Genomic DNA, 26,525 nt, shown 5'->3' on the forward strand with positions numbered 1-26,525 from the left:
AGTGGATTAGGCATTGCTGGATGTGATGGCTGATTCGCTAGATGTTCCACTTTCCTTCCTATCCCCAAAAACCTAATCCATTTCTGAGCACCAGCTCCAGCTCCAATCTTCAGTACTTGGGTGGCCAACTACTCATTGTAAAATTGCCCAGCAGACACAGTCCATGTCACCATAGACAACCCAAACAGAAATTCCTTCCAATGTGGAATTGCAGACACAATGAGTCACAAACCCACCAACACTTGGATGATCAATAATCAAAACCTGAGGAGCCCAACCTCTGATGATCAGTCCCTTGCCTTCCATCCTCTCTTTAAATCCTACAGGCAACTACTCATCTTTGCCTTTCCTCACCACGCAAAAGAAGTCCTGCCCAGCAGCTTCTAGAGTCATTTCAATCTCCTTGTGCTGAGTGGAATTGAATTTGGCCACACTCTCGAAACAGACATACACAACTGAATCTGGTTTCTTCGAATCAAGCCATTTCAAACACTCATGCTCATCAATTGAGGCTTCTTTTCCTCTCTGCACTCTCTCTTCAGTTTCTCTATGCAGGGGACATTGGAGCTCTGTGTGTATGACTCATGATTTCCCTCCGTCATTTCCTTCTCCTTTTTAGATTTGGTTTTGTATTCTTATAAATGCATAGTACGACAATATAGCAATGTAGTAGGCACTTTCTTTCAGACATTTTATGACATCAGTTCCCAGTTGTGAATTCCATGGAAAATTTTCAATATCTGAGCAGTTCAGTTTAATATCATGGGTGATTTGCTAGATGATCTATAAAATCTATATCTTGGCGTGATCACGCCAATTTGTAGCACTGTTTCTATCAAAACCTATGCTAGTGTTAGTTATTAGTATTATACAACAGCAGTAACATGTCCTCTGGTAATTAGTATTTTTGTATAGTATGATAGAAATGAGAAGATTCCATTAAACTATCACTCTTAACATTTTCAAGGAGACTTGGAAGATGTCGTTAAGATAGGGAGAGATTATAATATGTGGTAGGTGGGTTAATATTTCTCACCATGAAAGAGCGAGGAAGTTGCTTGCTCAAGCTTTTTTCTTTAAAGCTTTGGCTGGTTAAGCCTCAAGTTCCCTTTAGACCAAAAAGAAAAAAACAAAAACATCAAGTCACCCAATCTCCCGTAGAGTCAATCCGCGTTTGCTTGCTTAAGTTTTAAGTCTCTATCTGGGATTCAATGTTGAAGTCATTCAGAAATCTATGGAGCTTCCTCAATCCCCAATGAATTATTACTGTATATTATCATAGTGCCAAATTCCAGAGGCACTGAGTTGGTGAGTCGCAGACCAACATTTTGTTCTTTTCTGATTAGAGAAGAACATCTAATATTCTTGCCTGTTTTGCGTGATCAACAACTAACCAAGAAAAAAGAATAGTTTTGATTGCTTTTTTGGGTCTCATGTTTATTGTTTACATGGGTTCCAAATGAAATTCATGATATTGGATTCCAAATTTTAGTGGTCTCAGTTTTTCTAATCATATCTGCCCTCTTTGTGTTATAATATTGATCTGATATTGGTGTTAGGAATGGTCAATCCAGTGGATAAACTTTTCGATGAGCTGTACATTGTCTTTAAAGACCTCATCAAGAAGAATATTGAATTTAAAGGGAAACTTGAAGGCATCGAAGCCAAGCTAGAAGCTCTAAAGCCGGTGATCCGAGACATGGTGCAGAATAATGAGGTATTAGATCGCTCAAGGAAGGAACTAACAGGTTTAACTGGAGTTATGGAGTCTGGCATTAAGCTCATTGGCAAGTGCTCAAAGTTTCGGGTGTGGAAGGTCTTCAAGAAGTACAAATACGCCAACGAACTTATTGAATGGGAGAAAAGTCTAGAAAGTGAGTTAGTTATACTGAACGTGCAGACCGGCAGGGATGTGAAGGACATTGCAAGAGAGGTGAAGGAGAATGCAGGGGTTGCAAAGGAGACTGCAGATAGGTTGAAGAATGTGGAGACTTTGGTAGAGACTATAGAGGAGAAATTGGACCGAATTGTGATACAAAATCAACCTGGGGAACCTAAAGCCTGGATGAGTACTGAAGTACCTGAGCTTCCACGTTTGACAGTGGGACTGGACAAGCATTTGAAGGAATTGAAGATGAAGCTTCTTAAGGATGGCGGGTCAATGCTTGTAATAACAGCTCCTGGAGGGTCTGGCAAAACCACTTTGGCTAAAATGTTTTATCATGATCATGAGGTCAAAGGTATTATATGATGATGCTATACTTTAATTCTTTTTGTTTCTTGAAAAGCTTCGGAGTAGTGGTGATCTGAAATTTAACATCATTTGATCTGCATTAGTGGCATTTGATTCTGAAGATAGGTATCATACACATTTAATAATTTGAATCCTGTAGTTGACAATAACTGAACTCACATGCATCTAATCTAGGCTGTTAGAGAAATTTGAGCTTTCTATGTAACTTCATAATTGTTGAAGGAAATCGACATTAGGTGTGCCTCTACAAACTAGGGTTTGTCGTAGAGTTGTAATAGGAGTAGTTATAGATTCCCTAATTATGTTCGGACTCTATTACCTTTACGGTACTTTGTAATTCCCTATATATAGGGCTCCTATTATCAATAATACACACAACTATTTTCTATACAATTCTATTCTCCTACAACACGTTATCAGCACGAGTTCTAACCCTAGCTTCAGAAAAAAAAAAAAAAAAAACCCTAGAAGAAAAAAACCTTTTTCTTCTCTGCCGCCAACCCAAAAAAAAAAAAAAAAAATCTCCATTCCGGCCTCACCTCATCTCACCTCACCGGCCGAACCTCTCCAGCAGTACCTGCAAACCCAGCAGCCCAGCCCGGCCGGCCTCCTCCCCAGCGCCCCCGCGCCCAGACGCCTGCGGCTCCGCACACCAGCCTCACTCCAGCAGCCCACTGCAGCCCCTGCTGCCCGCACTGCTTCCTGCCTACCGCAAAACCTGCGCGCTGCTGCCTCCCTGCCACCGCGCTGCTCCTACTGCACGACCCTGCCAGCCTACCGCGACCCCGCAGCCCGCTCAGCAGCCCTGCAGTACGCTGCGACCCCGAGCACCGCTAAGCAGCCCCGCAACCCCGAGCACCACTACGCTGCTTCCCTGCACCCATACCACCGGCGAACTGCAGCAGCAACCCACTAGCAGCACCGCCTCCGATTTGCACCACCAGCAGCAGCCCAGTCCGCCTGCAGCCTAGGAGGAAGAAGAACGAACGAAAGAAAGAAGAAGAAGACCGAGAAAAAAAAAAGAAAAAACGGGAAAGGGCTGGGCCCCGAAAAAAAAGAAAAAGAGAAAAAAAAAGGGAAAGGGCTGGGCCCGGAAAGAAAAAAAAAAGGAGGAAGAAAAAAAAAAAACAGGGAAGGGAGAAGGGCAGCCCACCAACTGCTAATTTCCGACCAGATTCCAGCGATCTTAATTTAGCTACCCGCCTGCATCAACACGCGCGTGTCTTCAAGCCAAGAACAATCACGTAAGTTTTTATAATTAAGGTTGCTGCTTTCTTGTATTTAAATTTCTTTTATTTTCTGCAAATATTGGAATATATGTTGCCAAATAGTTTTGAGTATTTAACAAAGCGGAATTGTGGGGATTCGCGCTTAACTAACTAAGAGTGTTCGTATGAACTAAGAGTGTTCATAATTAAACGAACTAAGAGCGTTCGTATGAACTAAGAGTGTTCATAATGCTTGGACTAAGAGCGTCCGTAAGCATCAAATCGTGACCATATTAAAACATCATTGTTTGGTCTAATCCAAAAGAGATTCTTGGAAATTGATTTCTTGGTAGCATAGCTCGGAAATCTTATTATTTAGTTTTCGTGGAAGTTTAGCTCCGAAACTAATATATCTTCTCTTCTTATTTTCAGGATGTCGAATGAACCTAGACTCGACTTTCCCATGCTTGACTCAACAGGCTCGGATTACCACAGTTGGGTAACCGATGTTGAGAACCATCTCACTTCAAAGGGAATATTACCCATAATCCAGGCACCTAACCCGGATCTTGTGTTCATCAGAACATCTGCAAAGAATGCTCAAGCAGTTATCTTGATGCGACGTCATATGGACAAAACACTCAGATTGGAGTATATGTCGATTAAGGATGCAAGAGAGCTATGGGTAGCGCTAGAAGAGCGTTTTGGCAATGTCCAAGATTCCCTCCTCCCTGACTTGAAGGTTCAATGGAACAATCTGCGCTTTGCTGACTTCAAGTCTGTTACTGATTACAATTTAGAAGCTCTTCGCTTACAATCCATGTTGAGATTCTGTGGACAACCTGTCACAGAGCAAGAGTTAATTGAGAAAACTCTCTCCACCTTCCCCGTTTCAGCCATTGTGGTATCAAAGCAATACCGTACTGAGGTCAATGCTGGACGGATCACGAGGTTTCATCAGCTTATCAATATCATATCTGTAGCTGAGAAACATGATAATATACTCGTGAGGAATTATAATTCAAGGCCCATTGGAACTAAGAGCGTTCATGAGGCGAATTATAATGCACCCAAAGGAGGGCGCAAGGAGCGGAACCCTAATAAGGGACATGAGGGACGTATGGGCCCATATAACCGCCCTAACCAGGAAGGAAACCGCAAGTTTGGTGTGGATACACGTGGTGGTCATGCTACACGTGGGAGAGGGGGTCGTGGTATCCCTAGCCGTAATGGTGGCGCCATGGGTCGTGGTGGTGGCACCAACCCTCCTAGGGAACGCCCGCAACGTGCACAACGTGCACCTCAATTAAAGGGAGGCAACCACAATGATGAGTGTCATCGATGTGGATCAATTGAGCATTGGTTCAAGCAATGCAAGGCAAGCGAGGAACTAGCTGCAAGATACATGGCATATAGGGACATGAGAGAGCAAGAAGTGTACCTTGCAGAAGAAGAAGAAGATGGTGGAGATGTCAATCTCACCATAGAGGACTTCAAAGCTGAAGATGAATTGCACATGGATGCAACAGACTTTGATTAGATTAGTCCTTTTTATTTTTCCAAGAACTTTTGTAATGGTAATTTGCCTTAGTCAATAAATGACAATTGTCTTAACTCTTTCTTATGTGGCGGACCCAATAAAATGTGATGTCTAGGAAAGTCATTGAGATTATTGGTACTTAAGAGAGCCTCGCTCCACCAACATCTCTCTCTACTTTCCTGGTCATATTTGATTGGAGTTACCAAATGGATAGAGTGACTACAATGTGTCTTACTTTGATTTTATTTTGGATTAGATTTTGGAAACTTTGATGTAATCATTGGCTATTAATAAAGTGTCAATTCTTTTACTTAATGTCTTGGACATACCTTAATTCGAACTTTATTATATAAGAGCCAATGGTTTTCCTGTGGAAACACATTATGAGAATGGACAGAGTTCTTTTGCATCACCTCTAATGACTACAGACATAAACGAGTATTAGAGAAACTTATGTGTCGCTCTAGTGGGTTGTATGCAACCACTATTTGAGTTATTGAATCTAACCATGTCATGAGAGACGACTTATGGAATTTTGACACATATAGGCTTTGACATGATGATCCGTGTATTAAAGACTTTACACGGACATCCATTTTCAGAACGAAGAAAAGTAAGAACCACGAATTGGTTCGAGGAGCTGCACATGCGCCTCATAGCGCCATGATTGTGCAAAGACCGGCCATACATGGCCGGCGCCGCCTACCCCCTGCGGCAAATACATGGCATTGACGCCATAAACTCCTCTCTCTACTTCTCAAGTCTATTGTGACATTATGGCTTCACCAAAACCTTCATTGGTTGATTATAAAGCCCATGTTTCGTTCTGTAAAGCCTGTTATTTAGGATTGAGACCATCCTATGCAAAGGAGATTGAGGAAATAATTCCTTTCTTACAAAGAATCTAAGGGAATTCTATGGATTTGATCAACCAACTTGCGGACCGTATAGATGTTTTATGGTGTTGGTTGATACGCAAACACGCTGGTCACGTGTTGTGCCATTATCCACTCATAATGCTGCTTATACTACACTCCTAGCACATAACATATGGCTACGGGCTCACTACTCAGATCATCCCATTCAGTCAATTTGACTTGATAATGCTAGAGAGTTTACATCGACAATTTTCGATGACTATTGCATATCATCGGGTATTGATATCAAGTATCATATTTCCATGTCCACACCCAATTGGTCTAGCTGAAAAGCTACCATTAAACGACTACGATGGTAGCCCGGACATTGGTAATGCGCACCAATATTTCCGCTTGGGTTATGCAATATCGCATGCATCTATGCTAATTCGTCTACGACTCATAGCAGCCACTCAACTTTTATTTGCGTTACAGATAGTGACTGGGTTCGAGTCTAATATCTCGTATTTATGCATATTTGAGTGTGCGGTTCATGTGCCAATTGCGCCGCCACAGCGCATCAACATGAGTCATTGCAACGAATGCATATATATATATATTTGTTGGACATGAGTCTCCAACTATAAGTCCGCTATGTAGAACCCTTGACAGGCGATCTCTATTTCGCTGGATTTGCGAATTGTCACTTTGATGAGACAGTCTTCCCGTCGTTAGGGGGAGATTAGAACGTCAATGTTCAACAGGAACGACAGGAATTGTCGTGGTCTGTCCCCACTATGTCTCATCTTGATCCCCTAAAAGTGACGAGATCACATATACCTGCTGCAAACATGCCTGCAAGGATTGATGTCCCCACAAGAGGACATGGTGCCACCCAGAGAATATGGGTACTGCACCACTACCATGGATGGTAGTATGGTGACGCCACAAAGGTGGCATAATGGCGTCATAGGCCATGGGTCCCGCTAGAAAGAGTAGGAGACCCATAGGTTCGATGAAATCTCGCCCTAAGAAGAGAGCGAGTTTGGCACAACTTGATCCATTGATCATTGATACTCAAAATCCGTCTCATGAGAATATTTTGGATTGTGGTTATGTCCAAGAGACATCGTTGAGGGACGCCTCAATGTTAGAACCAATTCCTGAGAATATAGAGATCTCTACGAACTACACTAGTGTACATGAGGACGTGGAATTGTTGAGACCAATGACATCGAACCGTACTCCGTTGAAGAATGCCAACGTAGAGAAAATTGGCCTAAATGGAAAGATGCGATCCAGGTTGAATTGGATTCACTAACGAAGAGGAATGATTTCGGGCCTGAGATGCCAACACCTCCTAACATAAAACCTATTGACATTAATAGGTCTTCGTTAGATAGCGTGATGAGAGAAAGAGATGGCAATCTCGCCTTATGGCGCAAGGTTTCTCACAACGCCCTGGAATCGACTACGAGAAGACATATTCTCTCGTAATTGATGTCATTGCACTCCACTACCTTGTCAGTTTGGTAGTTTCCAAATAACTGAACATGCAGCTTACGAATGTGGTCACTACGTATCTCTATGGGGATCTAGATACGGAATATAATGAAGGTTCTTGTGGACTTTATTTACCCAAGTCAAGTGGCTCTAGACCACGGAGCGCATTTGCAACGAGGTTGAAATGCTCACTAAAATGACTACTTGATTGGGAAGGGATATGATGAACTATGCCCACGCGTTTCCATGACAAGTTCCGGATTTGCAATTGTCGCGGTTTATGTTGATAAACATAATTGGAACCCTTGTGAGTTAAGGAAAACCGCTGAACACCTGAAATCCGAGTTTGAGAGGAAAGACCTTGGGAGAACACAGTTTTGTATACCGTGTCAATAGATGCTTAGCCATTTTGATAAAGTCAAAAATGCACTCCCATGGTCGTCCATAGTCTTGGCCCTAAAATGGATCCGTTTCGTCCCAGGGATGATGACGAAGACGTGTTAATAGCAGGAGTGCTTATTCATGTACAATAGGCGCATTATTGTACTTAGCACAATACAAGACCGGACACCTCAATTGTTATGAACTTGTTGGCTAGATGTAGCCATGCGCCAACGCAACGCCATTGGACTGGTATAAAGACAATCTTTCAATACTTGAGATGTACGATTGATATGGGCTTGTTCTATACCTACAGAGAAAAGAGATGACGGAAGTGTGGGATCGGACCCCACAAGGCAAAATGCCACCTTCCGTGCTCCTCCTCCCCTCCATCAAAATGACAACAAGCACTTCTAAATATTGAAGTGAACCATATCCAATCAGAGGATAATGTAGCGGACTTATTTACTAAGTCGTTACCTAAATCCACCTTCGAGAAACATGTGAAGAGCATCGGATTGAGAAAGTTATCCGAACTCCCATGATTGTAGCAATCATGGGGAGATATTGACATCAGGGGGAGGCATGATGTCTACATGTTCGATCTCGAAGAGTGAAGGACGTGTTGTGCTCTTTTTGCCCTTCGACCAGGGTTATTTTTGTCCCACTGGGTTTTTGTTACCTGGCAAGGTTTTTAGTGAGGCAACGATCAAAGCGTCATCACCAAGTTTGAGCGGCACAAGGGGGAGTGTTGAAGGAAATCGACATTAGGTGTGCCTCTACAAACTAGGGTTTGTCGTAGAGTTGTAATAGGAGTAGTTATAGATTCCCTAATTATGTTCGGACTCTATTACCTTTACGGTACTTTGTAATTCCCTATATATAGGGCTCCTATTATCAATAATACACACAACTATTTTCTATACAATTCTATTCTCCTACAACAATAATCAATTAAGCTACAAATATGGTAATAAGCTGTTGCTTCACTTGAATATCACGTTTGACTGGATTGAGTGCTACTCTCTTCATATATTTGCATATGAGAGTGCTGCAATTGACATCTGTCAAGACAGATAAAGTGGATTACTTCCTTATTCAAGACAGCCGTACTATTGGTATTTTGATACTTAACATCCATAATTAGTGGTATGCTTAGAAATAGTTCATCTCTTTCTTTTAAATTTGTAGACCATTCCGAAAAATCTCTTGGTGACAGCTTTGTTTTGTTGTGTTTGGATAGATAAATTCACCAAGAACATCTTTGTTACTGTTTCAACAAAGTCCAACTACATTGTTGTGCAAGAACTATGTCAAAAGTTGGGTTCCCAGGAATCGACATTCCCAAATGAAGATGGTCCATTCAGCTGGCTGAAGGAATTTCTGAAGGAAACCTCACAAATTCCTTTGCTTCTCATCCTGGATGATGTTTGGTCTAAATCAGAATCCCTTCTTGAGAAGTTTAATGAACTGAGTATACAATTGTTGAAGGAATACCGATTTAGTGTGCCTTATCAAACTAGGAGTAGCAATAGGAGAGAAGGTTCTAGATTTCTCAATCCTACACGGATTGGTATTCCTTGTAACATTAGAACTAGCACTTTGTAATCCCTATATATAGGGCTCCTATTCTCAATAATAATACACATCTCTCTCTATAATTCTCTCTCAATTCTATTATCCTTAAACACGTTATCAGCACGAGTTCTAACCACAAAAACAAAAACCAAAAACCCGAAAGTTCTTCTCGATCACCGAAATCTGCCGCAAGCACTTGCCTGCAACTATTCTGCCTACTTGCGTGCCTACTGCCCCAGCAGCCCCTAGCCCTAGCTAGCCAAGCCTTCGCTGCAGCCTGCTCCTTGCGCGCCCAGCGCTACGCGCCCCTGCGCTCTGTGCTGCCCGCCTGCGCGCCCGTGCGTCTGCAGCCCCGCGTCGCTGCCCTGCTGCTCCTGCAGCTCTGCCGCACATCTGCTGTCCCTGCAGCACCTACGCGCCCCTGCGCACGCATCCCTACTGCCCCTGCAGCACCAACGCACACAGACTGCACCTTTCCCCTTTCCTGTGCACGTCCGTCTGTTTTCAGGCTCCGAAACATCTAGTTTGGAACCTCGGATCAAAATATTTTCTTCATCAAAGTTGTTCATCTCTGTCTCTTCCATCTGACCTCAGAATTTCAGCCTTATCGGAGTTATTTTGAGACAAGTACAACAATCAAAGTGAAAACTGTTCAGAAGAGAATTTGCTCCGAATTTCAACAAACTTGACTTTATAAACATTCGCTGCACGCCTCTACTCGGATTGCTTCGCTCCATCACGCCTGCATCGACACGCGCGTGATCCAAATACAAGTAAGTATTCAAAAGAGTAAGTTTTGAAGTTCCTATAATTCAAATATTTCTTCTTTTCTCGGGGACTTGAAAACCTCCCTTCTTCTACATCCCACCTTTCTTATAACGTGAGTTCGATTCTTGAAAAGCGGAATCGTGGGGATTCACGCAATTAACTAACTAAGAGCGTTCGTAAGACTTCGGACTAAGAGCGTCCGTAAGCATCGATTTAACGAACTAAGAGCGTTCGTATGCTACGGACTAAGAGCGTTCGTGAGCATCTATTTTGACCATTCAAACATCATTGTTTCGGTCTAATCCAAATTTCTTGGAAATCGATTTATTGGTAGCATTAAGGCTCGGAAATCTTAATACTAGTTTTCGTGGAAGCATTGACTCCGAAACTAATCCGTTCTTGTTTCTCCTTTTTTTGGATATCAAACTTGAACGAGCTCGATTTTACTCCATTGGATTCTACGGGCACGGGATATTTATTTGCCTACAATCCAAGAGCCATGTTCTAAAGGAACCGCTCAAGACTCACAAACTGAGATAGAAAATTCCAGGGCATTTACCCTGATGAACCGCCACATGAGATGGCCCTCCAGTTTGAGTACATGAATGAGGATAACGCTAACAACCTTTGGGTTGCGCCTAGTGAACGTTTTAGTAACATTCACAACTTTCCGAACATGGAAGCACAATGAAATAATATCTGCTTCACTAAAACTTTGAAAGAGTTATGAAATATTGTTCGGAGGTTCTCTGCATCATATTATTTATGCATGATTGTGGGAAACACAAAAGAACAAATTGATTGAGAAAACCCTAACATCCAGTTCCTCATGTTCACACCCAAAATGGTCTCGCAGAAGCCGCCATTAAACGACTACAAATGGTTGCTCGAGCATTGGTGATGCGCACCAATCTCCCTATTTCTGCTTGGGGCTATGCAATATTGCATGCAACTGTGCTTATTCGTCTGAGGCCCACTGCCACTCAACCCTTCTCTGCGTCCCAGATGGTTACTGGGTATGAGCCTAATGTCTCACACTTACGCATATTTGGGTGTGCAGTTTATGTGCCTATTGCGCCTCCACAGCGCACCAAAATGGGTCCTCAACGACGATTAGGCATTTATGTTGGATATGATTCTCCAACGATTATCCGCTACATAGAACCCTTGACAGGCGATCTCTTTACCGCTAGATTCGCGGATTGTCACTTCGATGAGACAGTCTTCCCGTCGTTAGGGGGAGATAAGAACATCAATGTTCAACAGGAACGACAGGAATTGTCGTGGTCTGTCCCCACTCTGTCTCATCTTGATCCCCGAACCGCACAGTCCGAAATTGAAGTGCGGAGAATTCTCGATCTTCAGAACGTAGCAGAATCGATGACTGATGCGTTTTCTGATATCGCTAAAGTGACGAGATCACACATACCTGCTGCAAACGTGCCTGCAAGGATTGATGTCCCTAAAAGTAGAGGACATGACGCCAACTCAAGAATGCATGAGCATGGCGCCAACGTCCCATCTCTCAATGATGGTGACGTTTTGGCTAGGCCCACGGCTCCTGCCAGGAAGCGCGGGAGGCCCATAGGTTCGATGGATTCTCGCCCAAGAAAGAAAGCGAGTTTGGCACAAAATAATCCATTAATCATCGATGTGAATAATCCATCTCATGAGAATATTCCGGATTATGGTTATGTCCAAGAGACATCATTGGGGGACGCTCCAATGTCAGAACCAACTCCAGAGAATAGAGAGATCTCCATAAATTACACTAGTGTACATGAGATGATGGATAGATATTCTATGGCGATTGATGATGCGTTTGCATATCATATTGCAAAAGGAATTATAGAATATGATGATATCGAACCTCGCTCTGTTGAAGAATGTCAACGAAGAGCAGATTGGCCTAAATGGAAAGATGCGATCCAGGTTGAATTGGATTCACTAACAAAGAGACAGGTATTTGGGCCTGTAACGCAGACACCCCCAAGTGTAAAGCCTGTTGGCCATAAATGGGTCTTTGTTAGAAAGCGTAATGAGAAAAATGAGGTGGTAAGATATAAAGCCCGCCTTGTGGCTCAAGGTTTCTCACAACGCCCTGGAATCGACTACGAGGAGGCATATTCTCCCGTAATGGACGTTATAACGTTCCGCTACCTTGTCAGTTTGGTAGTTTCCGAAAAACTTGACATGCAGCTTATGGATGTGGTTACAGCATATCTCTATGGGGATCTAGATTCAGAGATATATATGAAGGTTCCAGATGGACTTCAATTACCCAAATCAAGTGGCTCTAAACCACGGAGCGCGTTTTCAATAAGATTAAAACGCTCACTATATGGATTAAAACAATCCGGACGGATGTGGTATAACCGTCTAAGTGACTACTTGATTGGGAAGGGATATATTAACAATGAAATATGCCCATGCGTGTTCATTAAGAGAACAAGTTCCGGATTTGCAATCGTAGCAGTTTATGTCGATGACATGAACCTAATTGGAACTCTAGATGAGTTGAAGGAAACTGCTAAATACTTGAAATCCGAATTTGAGATGAAAGATATTGGGAAAACACGGTTTTGTCTCGGTTTAGAACTCGAGCACCGTAGTGATGGGATTTTGATCCATCAGTCTGCATATACTCAGAAAATCCTAAGGCGCTTTAATGAAGATAAAGCAAAGCCTGTGAGTACTCCCATGATCGGTCGTAGTCTTGAGCCCGAAAAAGATCCGTTTCGTCCAAAGGATGAGGACGAATAAGCATTAGAGGCCGAAGTGCCCTATTTAAGTGCAATAGGCGCATTATTGTACTTAGCTCAATGCACAAGACCGGATATCTCATTCGCAGTGAACTTGTTAGCTCGACATAGCTCTGCGCCAACACGCCGCCATTGGATTGGTGAAAAGACAATCTTTCGATACCCAGGAGGTACGATTGATATGGGCCTATTTTATCCCTACAGAGAGAAAAGGAATGACGGAAGAATGGGATCGGACCCCATTAGGCATGAAGCCGCCGTCCACCACAACATAGTGGCCGGCCATGTTGCCGCCAACGCCGCCACCACCATCAAGGGTGGCCGGCCTCACCCTATCTCCCTCCATCAAAACGACAATGATGTTTTGATGGGATTTGCTGATGCAGGGTACCTCTCTGACCCTCACAAAGGTCGCTCCCAAACAGGTTATGTCTTTACCATGGGAAGCACTGCTATATCTTGGAGGTCTACGAAACAGACCCTTGTTGCTACTTCCTCGAATCATGCAGAGATTATTGCTCTACATGAAGCCGTTCGTGAATGTATATGGCTAAGGTCTGTGATTCGACATATTCAAGGAAGTTGTGGTTTGAAGTCTACCACAGATGAACCTACATGCATTTATGAGGATAATGCAGCTTGTATTGAACAAATGAAGTTAGGTTTCATCAAAGGCGACAGCACCAAGCATATATCGCCTAAGTTCTTTTATAATCAGCAACAACAATCACTTCTAAAGATTGAAGTGAATCAAATTCGATCAGAGGATAATGTAGCGGACTTATTCACTAAGTCGTTACCTAAATCCACATTCGAGAAACATGTGAAGAGCATCGGATTGAGAAAGTTATCCGAACTCCCACGATTGTAGCAATCAGGGGGAGATATCGACATCAGGGGGAGTTATGATGTCTACATGTTCGATCTCGAAGAGTGAAAGACGTGTTGTGCTCTTTTTGTCCTTCGACCAGGGTTATTTTTATCCCACAGGGTTTTTGTTACCTGGCAAGGTTTTTAACGAGGCAACGGATGAAGCGTCACCACCAAGTTTGAAGCGGCACAAGGGGGAGTGTTGAAGGAATACCGATTTAGTGTGCCTTATCAAACTAGGAGTAGCAATAGGAGAGAAGGTTCTAGATTTCCCAATCCTACACGGATTGGTATTCCTTGTAACATTAGAACTAGCACTTTGTAATCCCTATATATAGGGCTCCTATTCTCAATAATAATACACATCTCTCTCTACAATTCTCTCTCAATTCTATTATCCTTAAACAACAATCAAATTTCAGTATCTTGGTGACATCAAGATCTTCATTTCCAAGTTTTGGTTCTCAATATCCTTTAAATGCATTGACTCACAAAGATGCGATGACTCTTTTTCGGCATTCAGCAATCCGGGGAGATAAGAGCTATAATGTTCCAGAAAATCTTCAGGACAAGGTGATTTCGTAGTCTATAATGCACGATATATATGCTTTGCTTATTTACAGTATCTAGCTACAAAATATCCTATATTTATGCTTGCTGATACACTAACACTAGTATCTAGCTACCAAATATCCTACAAATATGCTTGCTCATATACTGAAACAGAAATAAGAACAACAATATAGATAGAATTTTTCAAAGTGACGTGAATCTACAAAATTGGACTACAGATAGTAAGGCGTTGTAAGGGATGTCCACTTGCTATTGAAGTGGTCGGAAAATCTCTCTGTGGAAAATTTACAGAATCATGGCTTAAAAAACTAAGCGACTGGTCCAAAGGTGCTTCTATTTTTGATACCGAGACTGAAGTGCTTCTTTGCCTCAAAAGTAGCTTAGACGCCTTGGATGAAAAAGATCAAACTATCAAGAAATGCTTTTTGGACCTGGGTGCATTTCCTGAAGATCAAAGAATCCCAGCTGTTGCTCTGATTGATATGTGGGCAGAGTTATACGGCCTAGATGAAGATTTTCTTTCCATTCAATACCTCCAGGAGCTTTCCAGCCGAAGCCTGGCTAATCTTGTAGTCACAAGGTATGTACGCAACTTTGTCTCCCTTTTATGATATTGTCATGCAATTTTATCCTAGAAATCTTGTAGGCTACTTCTAAGTTTGCATTGTAATACGTTTGCTAAGAACTCTAAGAAACTTAGTTTTGATCATTACTAGGAAGGAAAAGATGGAGGCGGATGGATACTACAGTGAACACTTTGTCTCCCAGCATGATGTGCTCAGGGATCTAGCTATCTTCCAAGCGAAATTAGATCCAAATAAAACGAGGCTGATTTTAGACAAATGTGGAGACAAAGTACCTAAGAAGTTGACAGAACAGAATCAATCCTTTCAGACTCGCATATTATCCATCTCCTCTGGTTGTCCCATAATCCTTCTCTTTAGTAGATATATACATGCACAAATACATACAAGCACATGCAAATGGAGACACGCACAAAACTTAATAACTTTCACATTCCATTTCTCCCACACTGACATGGTATAGCATATATTTGCAGATGGAGTCTTCTCAACAGACATGCACAAGATTCAACTTTCAGATGTTGAGGTTCTAGTTTTGAATTTTCAGTCAGAGAACCATGCTTTACCCAAATTTGTGGGGGACATGAAAAACTTGAAGGTCCTAATAGTCACAAATAATGGTTCCTTGCCAGCTGAATTGAGTAACTTTCAACTACTGGATTCCTTGCCAAATCTGAAGAGAATCAGACTAGAGCGAATTTCAATTCCTTCCATAACCAAGAATTGCATACAGTTGAAGAGTGTAAAGAAGATCTCTTTATTCATGTGTAGTGTAACGCCCCAAGCTGCACCTCACCAGCTTAAGCACGTCACAGTGCCGCGAGTCTCTAAAACATAAACCGAATGCTTAGTTCACATTCTAGAGGACCGCTAGGCATTTAGTTTGAAAAACTTTTCGCAAAACACAGCGGAAGCTACCAATATTTTTGAGGTGAAAATCCTTGAATCGCTAGGTTCAATTTGTTCGTCTAGACTTGAAATGAAAGCTCACTCAAGAGATACAAAATTTAAGGAATAAGAATTTAGCTAGGTTTGACCCAAGAATAGTTTCACACAAGTTTCAGGACACAAAGTTCGAGAAATAGTAATCAGGATAAAGCCCAGAAGGGGGTTTACCAACTTGTTCTGCACACCCAGCTCCGTCCGCCATTGTCCCGTCACCAGTGCACAGTACCTGCATCCATACTGTTGTAGGGGGTGAGCTTTCGTCCTCGCTGCTCAACAGGAACTCTACCTCAACTAGACTTAAAACCAATAAACAAATATTTGGGCTGCCCAGTATGAAAACATATTTAAACCACATATTTAAAGGAACGACAAACTTTAATGTTTTTCAACTTGAAAACCGATGCATGATGCTTAAATAAATACGGCGCCAAAACCAAGTATTACCTGATGGCCGGTCCCATAGACCCACTACACGACCTTACCTCAAATTTATTTATCACCAGGTAAGCGTAGCGAGAGCGTCCACTACCTAGCTACACACACGTACCGGGCCCGTTATTACTATCGGAATACCCGGACGACCGGCGTAACTAACCCTCCGGAGGTTAAGGGGATCGAACCCAAGGAAGTCAGAGCCACCCTTCGCTCTCAAGCCATCACACATTTTCTCACGGATTGGTTAGTATGCATTGCATTTTACATAACCAACCCATACCACTTATCATGCATCACATTAATAAAATATAAAAGAAAATCACCAACCGAGGAGAGTCCTCAATCCCTACCTGGATTCCGACGCTTTCTCTCACGTACTCCGAGAGTTGCGAACCTTCCGTTCCTCGGGTAACTGGAGTCCTAGATTCCGACATTTAGACCGTTAATATCCCAATGAACAATTATACGAAATATCGACGAGTAATAAATCGTCCAACCAACCTTTCCTGGTTTGACCAGGGTTTGACCATTGTTTGACCAATCACTACAAATAACCCTTTTTGACCAATTACAAACTATATCGGAGTAATCCCACCAAAATCGGATTAGTTTCATTTCACATTAGGTGCACCCGAAATTACTAAGGGCACCCAACCTTGTAACATAAACCATGACTAACTTTTTATTTAATTACCAAAGTCTCAAAGTGGAACGTTCAACATGCAGATAGGCCAAAATAAATAGACCATCATTATGCCATGTCCATTTCACCTCTGTCCAATATATCATAGCATACCCTAGTTAATTTCAATGATTAGTAACCAAACAAAAGGAGACTACCACGTCCAATTCAACCACACATATTTACTTCCATTCTTAACCCCATTCTAATCAATATAATAGTTACAGTGGTCGTACTAAGTCAAGAACCATGAGCAACAATTCAGATTTGAAAATTTTCACTGTAGCACTGCGGCTCAATAACTTGACTAGTCAACACCACACACAACTAGAAACATTTCTGTAAATCCAACAATTCCATTCCAACTTCAAGACTTGAATTTCAATCACCAATTCGAGGCTATACCTTTACTGCCAAAAGCAACAGCATTACACATTGAGTTGAGGTGAAAAACTGAGATTTACCTCAATTGCATGAATCATGGTGATTAAGTCTGAGTTGCTGCGAACACAAACTCCATGCAGGAAGCATTCTAGTTTCCAGGTTAATAGTCTTGCTACTCTTCGATCACGCTCGGGTTTGCATCTCACTTCTCAATAGATGAAATTTAGATTGACCAAGCCCGAGTTCCTGCTGTAGGTTCATCATCAACGTCGAAATTAAACCAAGGAGCCCAGAAAAAGCCGCCGTGCACGGTGGTTTCGACAGAACCCGTAAAACACCCAAAACCACCCATCATTAAAACTTGAGCGAAACCATCAAAACTTAATCCCAATCAAAAACTAATTGCACAGACGGATAGAGGAAGACGAGAAGAGGAATTTCCATACCGAATGCGGTCCAGACGGAGGCCGGAAATCGCAGAAATTCACCGGAGCAGTCAAGTCTTCTCACCGTCGATTCTCCCTCCTCGCCGAGTGCATGGGCGGTCCGAGACCGCAGACGTGACGACGATGACGAGAGGAAGACATCGGTGGTCGTGCGTCGTCGATCGGTGGCCGGACGGCGTCACTCCGGTCGGGTCACGTGATCGGGTCGCCGAGTCTCAAGAATGGGTCGACCTCTCTCAATCTCTCTCGATGTTTCTGATGCAATCTGGTCCCTTCCACGGGATTTATAGTCCAAACAACTCAAATCCAACGGTGGAGATCAAGCGGTGGAGTCAACAGACGGCCCAGATTGGTCCACGACATTTTCTATTTTCTTAAATGATTTCCAAAATGTCAAAACTTTGAAATATTGTAATAATTACCTCCGGTATCCGAAAAATTCCTCGAAAATTTCCACGAACTCGTCGTGACGTGTACCTTATTATCCAACTCCTAAATTGAGGATTTCACTTTATGAAAATTTCTGAAAATTTTCTCGAGCATCTTGACATTTATCGAGATCGTAAATAAATAACTTGTTGAACGATCTCAATTTAAGCTCGATAAATTTTCCGGGGCCCACAGTTCCACCCCCCTTAAATAAATTTCGTCCTCGAAATTTCCTGATTGGTCAAATGGTCAACAATACTTTGCTTTTCATGTCGGACTCCAGTACCCATAACTATTTCTCAGTCTAATTTCTTGTGGTACAATTCGACTATTACTAGTCATACATATCAACACCGGAGCTAGCATTTCTCTTTACCAAGTGTTCCTCAGTTATCACCAACAGGATACACTTTGCTCCGCTATTTTTCACTTTTCTGTAACCACAAGACTTTTGTTAGAGCAACCGGATTGAGTAATTAACAATCTCATCACTCTCCTCATAGCAATACCATACTTGTCATTTTCACAGACAATTTGTGTCTAAACCAAATAAGACTGGGTAACTACTAACCTGGTTACCCCAACACAATACTGCCACAGCCGGCATCTAGTAGATGATTCACATCTCCATCCAATTCCCGCTTATTACAAGCACACAATTATCCGGGAATTTGGACTGAACAAGAGACACACGCAACCACCTGTAGGTGAAATCACGACTATCCATAGGTAAAATTATGTTCCCATCGCGGAACCTATGTCAACTATGAGAGCAAGTCGACGTCGTCGCCGCGACTCGTAGCTTCTGGCGACCATTAACGTCCAATGGAAAACACTCTCTGTTAACAATTCACTGGTCGTCACTAACATGGAATTCGCGATTCATCGTGGAAGACATATCTGTCCTCAAAAGGACAACCACACGCGAAGCTGGCTGAGTATCCGTCTTTTCTAGTCAAGCTATACAAGAAAAGCACAACGGAACCTAACAGCCGATTTCCAAAAGTTATTCCACGAATTTCCACGTGACGACACCTGACGAATTTTCTCGTAGTGCACCCGAGTTCGTTACGTATTAATTTTTGACCGCCGTCTCGGCTAACGCATCCATTCCACGAACTCAAAACTGAAGCACTCCTTCCAACCACGTGGACGATATGCGTTGTGTTACCAACATCGAATCATGTTGCCCTACCTGCAACAGCCACGTGCCAACGGATCTTTGGACACTGGTTCGACGAACTGATGATCAATCTTGAAAATGAGATTCAACAAGTGCTTCCGTCACTATCTGACGAAATTCGAGGATCACCGTTAAAGGTTTACCTCTTGAAGACTGAAGGCTCACACGCTTCCACACATAGCACAGCGTTGATCTCGAAAGCATCGCCAAAATTAGAGAAGCTGATGGTTAAACAACCATGAACAACACTTAACGTACTTGACGTCAAGATACTTTTCTAGTCTACACATCGTTAAGACCTTGTTAAGCCAAAAAGCTAAGTATACGCAAGTCGCGTTTCTAATGGTGATGACGCAGGCTTTCTACCTTTCGTTCTTTGCACGTCTCCTTCTTGCCTTTCGGTTGCCAATCGCCTAGTGGTGTACAGAATATCCTCCCTTACTACAGTTTACGTTGAACTTGACTTATATGGATAAGCAACCGAAAACAATGCTCAAAACTTCGTTTTGCAAATTTCCTAAGAAAAGGAATTTGAGTTCTAGGAAATTCCAAATGATTTCCAATACCACAACTGTAAACTTCCAAGAAGGGAAGAGAAAGGAAGTGAAAATTTTTACCAAAACAACTTGCAGAAGAGTTTCCAAGTTTTCCTTTCTCGTAAAGCAGATTTGGAAAAATTGCCACGACTTCATGTCCAGTCGAAAAGAAGTGAAATTTTCCAGATCATTGGCAAAGATGCCAAACATTGTTGTGTTAAAATTTCAAAATTTCGGAGCTCTGGAAGTCATTAGAAATTGATTCCAAAGTTGTTGAAACGAGAAAATCAGCAGAGCTCTGAGGTTAAAAATCTCAGCTTTGAGACTGATTCAGAGGGTTAAAATTTATCACCTTTGGGTGAAATTTATTGGAATTGCAAACAATTCTGAAAATAACTCGAAATATTTTTGAACCCGAAAAACCTTTTCAAACACAAGATTTTCTAAACCTTGGAAACAACTCAAATGGAGAAGTCTAAATGTTGAACTAGCATGATTACAACCACAACTAGAACATCAGAGAATTGAGAAACAAAATCAACCAAAGGAAGAAAATAAAAGTCAACGTAACTATTTACAAGGAAGAAATACTCGCAGTCCTTCTAGGATCCTTACCGGTAACACGTGTTGTTATAAATGGCCAGAATCCCAGAGAGTCGCTTACGCTTCCTTGAAATACGTTTTACTTGATGACCTTTCACCTAGAGTCAAGCCGTTTGGTCCACGGAACAAAGTAGCCTTATTTCCACATACGTACGCAAATCTCAAAGTTTGGAGACTCGAGTCAACTATAGCCATAAGTGACATGGAGTTTCTGCCGCATATACGAGTGAGTCGAAGAAACATAATTCGAGAAGTCACCATAGAGGTCGCACAGTGGACACACACCCCTTTTCCTTCTTTCCTTATGATACACTTCTGGCCCATGCTGAATACGCATTAACTTGCTAAAGCATTTCCGAGGAGGTCTACACACTACATAGGGTGACCTTAGTCAAACCTATAAATCTTCTAATCGCGTAGCTTCCTCGGCTACCCTAAAGCAACGCCTTATATGGTACCACTCGCCGAAACCATGCTTTCAGATTTTACAAATCCTAAAATTTCACAAGCAACGTCAAATGGCGAGTACTAAAGCACAATTAAATCTCTCTTACTTAATTTCGAAGTCGACAGGTCTAAGCGAGGAATTTCATTCTGTTGTTCAGTAGATTAAGTAGCTGAAGATCCACTTTTCCTTGACTCGTACCCCTGAGGCATAAGAAACGTCAACGAGTTGCGCTCGACAGGATCTTCCCGGAATAATGATCGAATTCCTCGAGAGTTATCAAATGACATTTCAAGTCTCACATGAGAGCAACAATCAACATCACTCAGACAACTAAAAGAGATTCACAAGACAGTTGTCCCAACATCCACTATGTTTATAGGAACCCAAAGTTTGTCGTTCACGTACTTTTTCCTTTTTACTTTTACCTCATACTGGGCCCACGTAATCTTTGTCGCAGTCTGTGCACTGTGGAGGAGCTTTGGGTGGCAATACTTGTTCAAATTCAAAGAACAAATAAAAGGATGAACAGTAACTGGACTCGATAAAGATTACAAGACAGATGCAACATCGAGTCCTACCAACAATATTTCAATGAACAGGATTCACGTGATAATGCACAATTTGGAAGTGAATCCATAAACCAATTCAACATAATGTATAAACATACAACAGTTGGACTTGAAAAGATGATGAGACAAATCACAACAATCGAGTTTGTCGAAGCAATCAAGTAAACTAGACTCGACAGGATATCCAAGGAAGAATCAATTAGCAAGTCCAACTTCAATAGCAATAAGCACAATTTTAACGAACCGGATTCACTGAACCAAGTGATGGCAAACAACCAAATCGGTAAGTGAATCCAACAATATAACAACATTCAAAAGGATAGAAAATCACGCAACCACAATTTCAATTACAAAGACAAGTCGGAACATAAGTCAACCTTTCGAAGAAGGGATAACAATTTTCGGATTAAGGAATCCAAAAAGAAAACAAACAATAGTTCCGACTGACAACACGTCGAAGTTTCGGAGAATAACTCCAGAGTCATTTATTTATCGCAAGTTGTATTCAGTAATTAACAACTTTCAACCGCGATATACATTAGGGGAATCCGGTGGCCAGTCGGGCCCTAAACCGCGTGAAGAGTTGTAATTATATGAACACACACTAGCAACAATCATTTCTCACTACGAAGGAGTGAACCGGAATTTCATGGTAAAGAAATTCCTAAAATCTCCCACGTAACCGGAAATCAAGACTCTAGACAAACTTCGAAAAACTGTTTAAATTAGTACAAGGTTTTGTTCTGAAAACCTCAAATGTAAAAACCCACGTTAAGGGTAAACAACGATTTTTCCGCTAAAACTTCCCTTTTTCGGTCAAAAGCGTCTTTCCGACAAAACACATTTCAAAGTCGGTACGGGTTTAAGCACGTAAATAGTAAACACCGAAAACCAAAACTTTTGAACAGTAACGGGAGGTCAAACCTTTTCAAATGTTAGGTAGAATTTCTAACAACTTTTCAAGTCAAAGGTTCCGACTTCCGAAACACGTTCTTAAACAACCATTTCCCAAGTCAACTTTTTACCAGGACTTGGAAATTTTCACGAGCCGACAGAAACTTTTTCGGGTATCAGAGGTTTTTAAATCGTTGAAATCGAAAACTCGGAAGCATTGCTCTGATACCACTTTCTGTAACGCCCCAAGCTGCACCTCACCAGCTTAAGCACGTCACAGTGCCGCGAGTCTCTAAAACATAAACCGAATGCTTAGTTCACATTCTAGAGGACCGCTAGGCATTTAGTTTGAAAAACTTTTCGCAAAACACAGCGGAAGCTACCAATATTTTTGAGGTGAAAATCCTTGAATCGCTAGGTTCAATTTGTTCGTCTAGACTTGAAATGAAAGCTCACTCAAGAGATACAAAATTTAAGGAATAAGAATTTAGCTAGGTTTGACCCAAGAATAGTTTCACACAAGTTTCAGGACACAAAGTTCGAGAAATAGTAATCAGGATAAAGCCCAGAAGGGGGTTTACCAACTTGTTCTGCACACCCAGCTCCGTCCGCCATTGTCCCGTCACCAGTGCACAGTACCTGCATCCATACTGTTGTAGGGGGTGAGCTTTCGTCCTCGCTGCTCAACAGGAACTCTACCTCAACTAGACTTAAAACCAATAAACAAATATTTGGGCTGCCCAGTATGAAAACATATTTAAACCACATATTTAAAGGAACGACAAACTTTAATGTTTTTCAACTTGAAAACCGATGCATGATGCTTAAATAAATACGGCGCCAAAACCAAGTATTACCTGATGGCCGGTCCCATAGACCCACTACACGACCTTACCTCAAATTTATTTATCACCAGGTAAGCGTAGCGAGAGCGTCCACTACCTAGCTACACACACGTACCGGGCCCGTTATTACTATCGGAATACCCGGACGACCGGCGTAACTAACCCTCCGGAGGTTAAGGGGATCGAACCCAAGGAAGTCAGAGCCACCCTTCGCTCTCAAGCCATCACACATTTTCTCACGGATTGGTTAGTATGCATTGCATTTTACATAACCAACCCATACCACTTATCATGCATCACATTAATAAAATATAAAAGAAAATCACCAACCGAGGAGAGTCCTCAATCCCTACCTGGATTCCGACGCTTTCTCTCACGTACTCCGAGAGTTGCGAACCTTCCGTTCCTCGGGTAACTGGAGTCCTAGATTCCGACATTTAGACCGTTAATATCCCAATGAACAATTATACGAAATATCGACGAGTAATAAATCGTCCAACCAACCTTTCCTGGTTTGACCAGGGTTTGACCATTGTTTGACCAATCACTACAAATAACCCTTTTTGACCAATTACAAACTATATCGGAGTAATCCCACCAAAATCGGATTAGTTTCATTTCACATTAGGTGCACCCGAAATTACTAAGGGCACCCAACCTTGTAACATAAACCATGACTAACTTTTTATTTAATTACCAAAGTCTCAAAGTGGAACGTTCAACATGCAGATAGGCCAAAATAAATAGACCATCATTATGCCATGTCCATTTCACCTCTGTCCAATATATCATAGCATACCCTAGTTAATTTCAATGATTAGTAACCAAACAAAAGGAGACTACCACGTCCAATTCAACCACACATATTTACTTCCATTCTTAACCCCATTCTAATCAATATAATAGTTACAGTGGTCGTACTAAGTCAAGAACCATGAGCAACAATTCAGATTTGAAAATTTTCACTGTAGCACTGCGGCTCAATAACTTGACTAGTCAACACCACACACAACTAGAAACATTTCTGTAAATCCAACAATTCCATTCCAACTTCAAGACTTGAATTTCAATCACCAATTCGAGGCTATACCTTTACTGCCAAAAGCAACAGCATTACACATTGAGTTGAGGTGAAAAACTGAGATTTACCTCAATTGCATGAATCATGGTGATTAAGTCTGAGTTGCTGCGAACACAAACTCCATGCAGGAAGCATTCTAGTTTCCAGGTTAATAGTCTTGCTACTCTTCGATCACGCTCGGGTTTGCATCTCACTTCTCAATAGATGAAATTTAGATTGACCAAGCCCGAGTTCCTGCTGTAGGTTCATCATCAACGTCGAAATTAAACCAAGGAGCCCAGAAAAAGCCGCCGTGCACGGTGGTTTCGACAGAACCCGTAAAACACCCAAAACCACCCATCATTAAAACTTGAGCGAAACCATCAAAACTTAATCCCAATCAAAAACTAATTGCACAGACGGATAGAGGAAGACGAGAAGAGGAATTTCCATACCGAATGCGGTCCAGACGGAGGCCGGAAATCGCAGAAATTCACCGGAGCAGTCAAGTCTTCTCACCGTCGATTCTCCCTCCTCGCCGAGTGCATGGGCGGTCCGAGACCGCAGACGTGACGGCGATGACGAGAGGAAGACATCGGTGGTCGTGCGTCGTCGATCGGTGGCCGGACGGCGTCACTCCGGTCGGGTCACGTGATCGGGTCGCCGAGTCTCAAGAATGGATCGACCTCTCTCAATCTCTCTCGATGTTTCTGATGCAATCTGGTCCCTTCCACGGGATTTATAGTCCAAACAACTCAAATCCAACGGTGGAGATCAAGCGGTGGAGTCAACAGACGGCCCAGATTGGTCCACGACATTTTCTATTTTCTTAAATGATTTCCAAAATGTCAAAACTTTGAAATATTGTAATAATTACCTCCGGTATCCGAAAAATTCCTCGAAAATTTCCACGAACTCGTCGTGACGTGTACCTTATTATCCAACTCCTAAATTGAGGATTTCACTTTATGAAAATTTCTGAAAATTTTCTCGAGCATCTTGACATTTATCGAGATCGTAAATAAATAACTTGTTGAACGATCTCAATTTAAGCTCGATAAATTTTCCGGGGCCCACATGTAGCATCGGTCAAGCTTTCAGCAACTCTTCCTTCCAAATTTCATATGCATTTCCAAATGTAGAGGACTTGAACATTGATTATTGCAGTGATTTGGCGGAATTGTCTGGTGATCTCAGTGATCTGATTGAGCTAAGGAAGCTCAGTATCACCCACTGTCATAAGCTATCTGCCTTGCCTGAAGAGATAGGAAAGTTGATTAAATTGGTAGTGTTGAGGCTAAAGTCTTGTACGGACTTGGTAACATTTCCATCCTCAATTAAGAACCTCGAAATGTTGCAGTTTCTGGACATATCTGATTGCTTCAGCATCAAGGAGTTGCCTGACGACATTGGTGAAATCAGCACTTTAGAAAAGATCAATATGAGACATTGCTCTAGACTGAAAGATCTACCTCCATCAGTTTCTGATCTCGAGCAACTATGAAGTGATATGTGATGAGGACACAAAAGAGTTATGGGAGATTTTTGGGCTCAAAATAGACATAAGGGTCCTCAAAGACAAATTCGACCTAGATTGGCTCTCAAAGTTTCAATCTTGAAAGTGTCAAATCTGGTAATGTATTTGCTATATTCAAGCACTTTACAACTGAATTACAATCATGCTCTTATAGAGCTCATACCATGATTACACTCTGTGTATTACAACTAGAAAGCTTACATACACACCTCTGTCAATATTAGTATATTCCAGCTGCAGCATTGCTGGAAAGCATAGTGTGCTACAGCTCATGTAACACTCCCCCTCAAGTTGGGGAATAGATGTCTCGCATACCCAACTTGTCTAGTGAGCTGTGGAACACTTTTCCAGAAACTGCTTTGGTCAGGATATCTGCAAGTTGATCTTCAGTACGCACATGTGGCATGTTAATGGTTTCTGACTCCAACTTCTCTTTGATGAAATGTCGATCCACTTCAACATGTTTTGTTCTATCATGTTGAACTGGATTGTGTGCTATATCAATGGCTGCTTTATTGTCACAATACAAATTCATAGCATGCTTGGGTTTGAATCCCAAGTCCTTCATTAGATGACGAAGCCATAATATTTCACAGACTCCATGAGCCATTCCTCTATACTCAGCTTCTGCACTGGATCTAGCGACCA

General features: G+C 42.0%; 3 protein-coding genes and 2 long non-coding RNA genes across 7 annotated transcripts; 3 read left to right on the top strand and 2 right to left on the bottom strand.

Moving 5' to 3' along the window:
• The first annotated feature begins 1 nt into the window (after position 1).
• Positions 2 to 15,861, top strand: LOC133710069 (probable disease resistance protein At5g66900). Its single transcript, XM_062136079.1, has 7 exons — positions 2 to 2,240; positions 8,987 to 9,221; positions 14,129 to 14,294; positions 14,513 to 14,874; positions 15,011 to 15,213; positions 15,355 to 15,650; positions 15,832 to 15,861. Exons 1-7 carry the CDS (start codon positions 1,562 to 1,564, stop codon positions 15,859 to 15,861), a joined length of 1,971 nt encoding a protein of 656 aa, XP_061992063.1. The 5' UTR covers positions 2 to 1,561.
• Positions 2,239 to 5,079, top strand: LOC133720110 (uncharacterized). Its single transcript, XM_062146293.1, has 2 exons — positions 2,239 to 3,498; positions 3,895 to 5,079. The coding sequence occupies exon 2, from the start codon at positions 3,896 to 3,898 to the stop codon at positions 5,000 to 5,002; it is 1,107 nt and encodes a 368-aa protein (XP_062002277.1). The 5' UTR covers positions 2,239 to 3,498; position 3,895; the 3' UTR covers positions 5,003 to 5,079.
• Positions 15,862 to 15,884: 23 nt separating the features above from the next.
• LOC133720131 (uncharacterized) lies at positions 15,885 to 19,316 on the bottom strand. Of its 2 annotated transcripts, none has more exons than XR_009851704.1 (3): positions 17,408 to 19,316; positions 16,612 to 16,673; positions 15,885 to 16,063 (listed from the first exon to the last, which is right to left on the bottom strand). It is a non-coding gene; the product is annotated as an uncharacterized LOC133720131 (long non-coding RNA). The 2 variants fall into 2 exon arrangements; XR_009851703.1 differs by having other exon boundaries at positions 16,612 to 16,681; positions 17,408 to 19,308.
• A 3,590-nt stretch (positions 19,317 to 22,906) lies between these two features.
• LOC133720121 (uncharacterized) lies at positions 22,907 to 25,014 on the bottom strand. 2 transcript variants are annotated; one of them, XR_009851702.1, is made up of 3 exons: positions 24,430 to 25,014; positions 23,634 to 23,695; positions 22,907 to 23,085 (listed from the first exon to the last, which is right to left on the bottom strand). It is a non-coding gene; the product is annotated as an uncharacterized LOC133720121 (long non-coding RNA). The 2 variants fall into 2 exon arrangements; XR_009851699.1 differs by having other exon boundaries at positions 23,634 to 23,703.
• Positions 25,015 to 25,016: 2 nt separating this feature from the next.
• LOC133710148 (probable disease resistance protein At5g66890) lies at positions 25,017 to 25,844 on the top strand. Its single transcript, XM_062136180.1, has 2 exons — positions 25,017 to 25,063; positions 25,508 to 25,844. Exons 1-2 carry the CDS (start codon positions 25,017 to 25,019, stop codon positions 25,842 to 25,844), a joined length of 384 nt encoding a protein of 127 aa, XP_061992164.1.
• The last annotated feature ends 681 nt before the right edge of the window (positions 25,845 to 26,525 follow it).

The sequence above is a fragment of the Rosa rugosa genome, chromosome 1 (assembly GCF_958449725.1).
Source record: "Rosa rugosa chromosome 1, drRosRugo1.1, whole genome shotgun sequence".
NCBI lineage: Eukaryota > Viridiplantae > Streptophyta > Magnoliopsida > Rosales > Rosaceae > Rosa > Rosa rugosa.